This window comes from Engraulis encrasicolus, chromosome 10 (assembly GCF_034702125.1).
Source record: "Engraulis encrasicolus isolate BLACKSEA-1 chromosome 10, IST_EnEncr_1.0, whole genome shotgun sequence".
NCBI classification, from domain to species: Eukaryota; Metazoa; Chordata; class Actinopteri; order Clupeiformes; family Engraulidae; genus Engraulis; species Engraulis encrasicolus.
In genome coordinates, this window is record NC_085866.1 from 28,127,812 (window position 1) to 28,132,811 (window position 5,000).

Consider the following 5,000-nt stretch of genomic DNA (forward strand, 5'->3'; position numbering starts at 1 on the left):
TAAATTTAGTGTCATTGGTTTGCGTGTTAAGGTAAGACCAAAAAACAGACGTGGTCCACTACAGAACATTCACCTGGGCAGAATTGGGTCCTCATTTACAGTCTATGCACTGAGTCGGGTGGCCCTTTCAGATGGCTTTGTCCTGGGTTGGGCAAAAGCTGCCAGCGGCCCTGGGTATTGGTTACTGTCCTCAGAATGTGTCCATGTCTGGTGAGTTACATGCTTTGCCTAGGCACTTCAGCCATGGGTGGGGCTAGGGCTGGAGTGGGTCCACAAAATGCTTTTTTGCAGTTTACCCGTTTTTAGATGCGTCCTAGCATCTCTATAAGAGGATATGTCCATCCATCGCTTCGTCCGTCCGTCTGTCCGTCAGTCCATCCGTAGGTCTGTCCGTCTGAAACGCATTCTTAAAATTGGCCAAAAAACACCATCTTCGCCGCCATCGGACGCATCTTTGTCCGCCTGTCGGACTTGTTGTATGATATGCTATGATATGATTGGATCAGTACACTGTCAATATTAACGTTGGACCAATGGCCCGGTCACCGCATCAACATGGTGGATCAGTCCCTATGGGAAAAAAATAAACAAACAAATCAATAACAACAACAAAAAACAAAACAATATAAAACGTAAACCAGACAAAAGAATAAAATATCTAAAACAAATCCCAAAAAAACAAAATAACAAAAACAGCATCGGCCACCTTGCCCACCAGGAAAATGCCCTATATGCCAGATTACTTCAGCCTACAGCAGGGGGCGACATTTTGCTCAATGGTGTTGTATTCGAACCTACAATCTTCCAGTCCCAAGCTAATAATTGAGTGGCGTGAGGGTATAAAGGTAAGGCAGGTCGCCCTGCCAAACAGTCTGCTATAAACAGACTGCTCTGCGTCATTTATGGCCCCCCTTTGGTGGAAAAAAAACGAACTGTTACAACAAGCTGATCAGAGGTGTAGCGGAAAATGTTGGGCCCTATGTACAATTAGCTCCAATGGACTCCCCCAGCCATATATCTTCAGAAATTGGAGTCTGTGTGGGCCCCCACGTGTGCCCTGGGGACTCAGACACACTTTACCCTTCTGAACGACACCTCTGACGGAACAAAAGCATTAGGCTATTGTTCTGCAATTAACTTGATAGGCCTCCATAACAAGCTTTGGTAGTGATGTAGGTTACTCTACCCTACAAAGGTGTAACTACATATTTTGTGTGTAGATGGGCCCTGCTGTGGCCAAACGGTAGGGCACTCGTCTACCACGCGGCTGACCTGGGTTCGATTCCCGGCCCTGGTCCTTTGCCGGCCCTTTCCCATCTCTCTCTCCCCACTCTCTTCCTGTCACCACCTTCACTGTCCTATCATAAATAAAGTCAAAAAGACCAAATAAATAAATAAATAAATTGAGTATAGACAGCAAGTGGTATTCATAATACCTCCTTCATCTCGTGACGAAGCCGTTTGGTCCAAATGTGTCTCCAAATGTGTCTGGCTGCAATCTCGTAAAGATATTGCCATATCGACATTTCAGTAACTACAACATCCAACCTAATGCCAATTATTTTGAAGGCCTTCTCTCCGTTTCAATGTTGACGTAGTTACTGCACTTTGCCTTTGGCTTTGCATTGGAACTCATGCTCTATATTCTGTATTGTTCCGACACGATGCTGTTGATGCGCTCTTTTGTATGTGGCTTTGGATAATACCGTCTGTACTGTAGGTCATAACAGAATTAAAGTAATGATATTAGAAGATTTAGGCTACATTTGGAAATCTCTATCGGATGTTTGGATGGAGAGGAACAATTTGCTTGTTTATAATGAATAATATAGTCTGATACATTAAATTAAGTCGCATCACACTGAATAGTTATTTTGGAAGATATTCCATAATCATATGGCTCGTAAGGCTGGCGCGATAGCCTATTATTCCGACATCATGTGAAAATGCCCTGTGTATTGATTTCTCTAGCCGCTGTGCGAGACAAGGCACCCTTGAGCGATTAACTGGTTTCAGTGAACTCCCGCGTGCAGTCGGGCAAATACCCGCGCGCTCAAATTGAGCACGCAGCTGTGCATTCAAATACACAGCCACACGCGGAGCACATTCACATTCAGAGAGAGAGAGAGAGAGAGAGAGAGAGAGAGAGAGAGAGAGAGAGAGAGAGAGAGAGAGAGAGAGAGAGAGAGAGAGAGAGAGAGAGAGAGAGACACCCTCTATCGGAGAAGATAGCGAGCTACCTCGCTCTTCTCTGTTTGACTAAAGGCTTAAGGCTCCTCCTGGAAATCTCTTGAAAGTCGGAGCGTGGTCGCGCGCGGAGTCGGTCACACAGGTATTCTAGAGCAGCGCAGCGCTACACCGGTTGAAACACCGGCACCGGTACGGACGTGAAAGGCAAAATCCCCCGGCGGACGGGAGGCGACACCTGTGAGGAGTTTCGTGTTACCGAACCCCGTGTCTGGGGCGAAGCTCCGTGCCTTCTCGGAGAGAGATGGATAAACTTCTGGCTTGTTTCTTCACGGCTGTCAGTTTGCTGGTTTCGGTCCGGGGGCAAGTGTTCAAAGGTGAGGTCGGAATTCCCCCGTATTATACGCACGGCTGATGGAATTAATTGATGTTGTTCAGATGGATTCGGCACTCTTGTTGGACTCTCCTGAATGTACAGCTGGCGGGTTTATTTTTGGTTGCCTCAAAACTCTCTGACTGGGGAATATTTCATCTCGTAATCACCATGTTTTTGTGGTCCAGATCGCACCAGATTCTATTTAGGACAAGACGCCAAGTTTTTTTCCTGCATAAGTGCATGTTGCTTTTGTCGGTGTGGTTGTTGTTGTTTTCTTGAGTTATGCATGCAAAGTTTTTAAATCGTACCAAGTTAACCAGTCTAACTGATAGGGAGTGCTCTCGGGGCCAGGCGGCGAATCGCCTCATTTGTGGATGCGGTGACTTCGTAATTGTAAGGTTGTCTCCAATCCCTTTTCCTATTTATAAACACGACCGCGTTGCTTCTTGGAATGACTTGAGAGTTTGAAAAACACTGCCCATAGCGTGCCCTGCATACCACAGCATTCCCTTCAGACGCGCGGACCTCGTCTGCCTGTGTCGTTGAGGAATGCACAGCATACAAGACATGCAGCAATGAAATCAAATTTTAAAATAATTTACTTTTATTCCAGTTAAGCACATACCTGTTAACCGACATGAAAGCCGGACCGATAAGACCAGGTCACATTACGGAAAGCTGTTAATGTCTAATTCATGATAAAGGCTTCGATACTGAATAAGACAGTCCTTTATATTAGTTGAATATCGGTATGGGATGTATTTTTTGTGGTGGGCTACGCGTTGTGATATCGCATGCCTTCGCCGCCGTGTAGGCTATCGGTATCTCACAATAACTTGTGCGTAATCTGGAACCACGACAGAGAGAGCGTGCCGCGATACTGTGTGAGAGCCCTGTATACGTACTATAGAACTTTTAGTATTGCTGCGCAATCCATATCCACTCGTACTCTGCCTTTTCAGTTTTGATATTTCATTTTAATCGACTATACATGACTATGAATAATATCTCATTAATGTAAAAGGCAAACTAGTGTTTAGTGCTGTCGGTAAAGTTACCAACATGACCACCAGATGAAGCCTAGAGTGTAGTGTACTCTTTGGGGAAACCCAAATGTGTTTTTGTTCCTGAAAAGAGTTTGTTTACTTGGCACAGCACCGCGGTCCGGAGCGCGCAGAGGGCACGAGAGGGCAGCAGCATTAGTGGACTCACTCGCAGGTGCTGCTAGACAGCGCGCTCGCTCGCAAATGGACTAGTCGGGCACTCTGCACCCAGCGCATTACGCCGGAGGGAGGTGACACCAAACGGCTTCATCCCCGCTCTTAAAAGGGGTCATTTTTCCCCTGTCGACCGGGATGGAGTTTTAAAACTCTCTATGGGTACATTATCGCCGCTCTAATCGATAGGCTTGCATTGTAAATGTGCGCCCCCGGGGCCACGTCCAACGCCTGACGCGGCAGTGCATTTGGCAGAGTAGTTTTCCCTTGTTGCATTACTTGAGAAATGCGGCTGTGAATGTTTTAAAGCAAGAAAAAAAACGAGCCTGTGCTCATTTCCCCAACAGATGGGTTATGTGAATTCAGCGAGGGACACCTAAAATCAAATCAAGCCAACAAGGTTGGGGGTCCAACATGTGAAGTATACACGAGCATGTTTGGTGAGGAAGAAACCTGGCAAGGCAACACATGAGACTTGAAATGAAAATTAAGATAATCTATCGATTATATTGCAGCGTACCTCGAATTAATTATTAGGATGTGTTATTCAAATGTTCTGAAATCTTAACAATAACAAAACACTACATAACATGATAACTATAAGAGTCTCAATGACTTGGTTAAGATCATTGTAATAAAATGTTTTGCCTTATGCTTCTGAGGAATCCGGCGTTTTTTTGCCATTCCCTACTCGTTGGACTGATTATAGAGGGGGCAGAGGTATCTGATATAAAAGCTTTGCTGTTCTCAGAGACACACGAACGGCATGAAGAAGTGGGAGCAATCTAATGGTGTCTTACCAATAAGTGCCTGTTGGGGGCAGCATGGCTTCTCCAATTGTCCAAGCATCCATCCTCACAGCTCCCCGACCGTACGTTGTGGCTTCAGAAAGGACCGTGTCCTTGCAAATTGGCCAACCCTTGTGTTCTTATCAACCTGTTACGCTGTTACACTTTAATCTGCAGGATATGACCTGTGCCATACAAAATCATTTTGAAAAGATTATTCAAATTATTATTATTATTATTATTATTATTATTATTATTATTATCTCACTAACAAGGATTGTGAGGGTTGATGATTGCAAATGCTGACATGTCTTCCCTTAGACAGAATTGGACAAAAACATCTTTTGGAAGTGACTACTTCCATTACAAAAAGTGACCTGTTTTCCCCCCTAGCTTTCCACTTGTTTGAGTATCACTGGTATTAAATTGAGG

At 45.0% G+C, this 5,000-nt stretch overlaps 1 protein-coding gene across 1 annotated transcript in view; it reads left to right on the plus strand.

Annotated features, from left to right (window-relative positions):
- Positions 1-2,198: 2,198 nt before the first annotated feature.
- The window catches only part of LOC134456913 (receptor-type tyrosine-protein phosphatase mu-like), a 186,852-nt gene continuing 184,050 nt past the window's right edge, over positions 2,199-5,000 (plus strand). Inside the window, exon 1 of the mRNA XM_063208557.1 lies at positions 2,199-2,564. Within this exon, the coding sequence (XP_063064627.1) occupies positions 2,492-2,564 (73 nt within the window). The 5' untranslated portion in view covers positions 2,199-2,491. The remainder of the gene's footprint in view (positions 2,565-5,000) is intronic.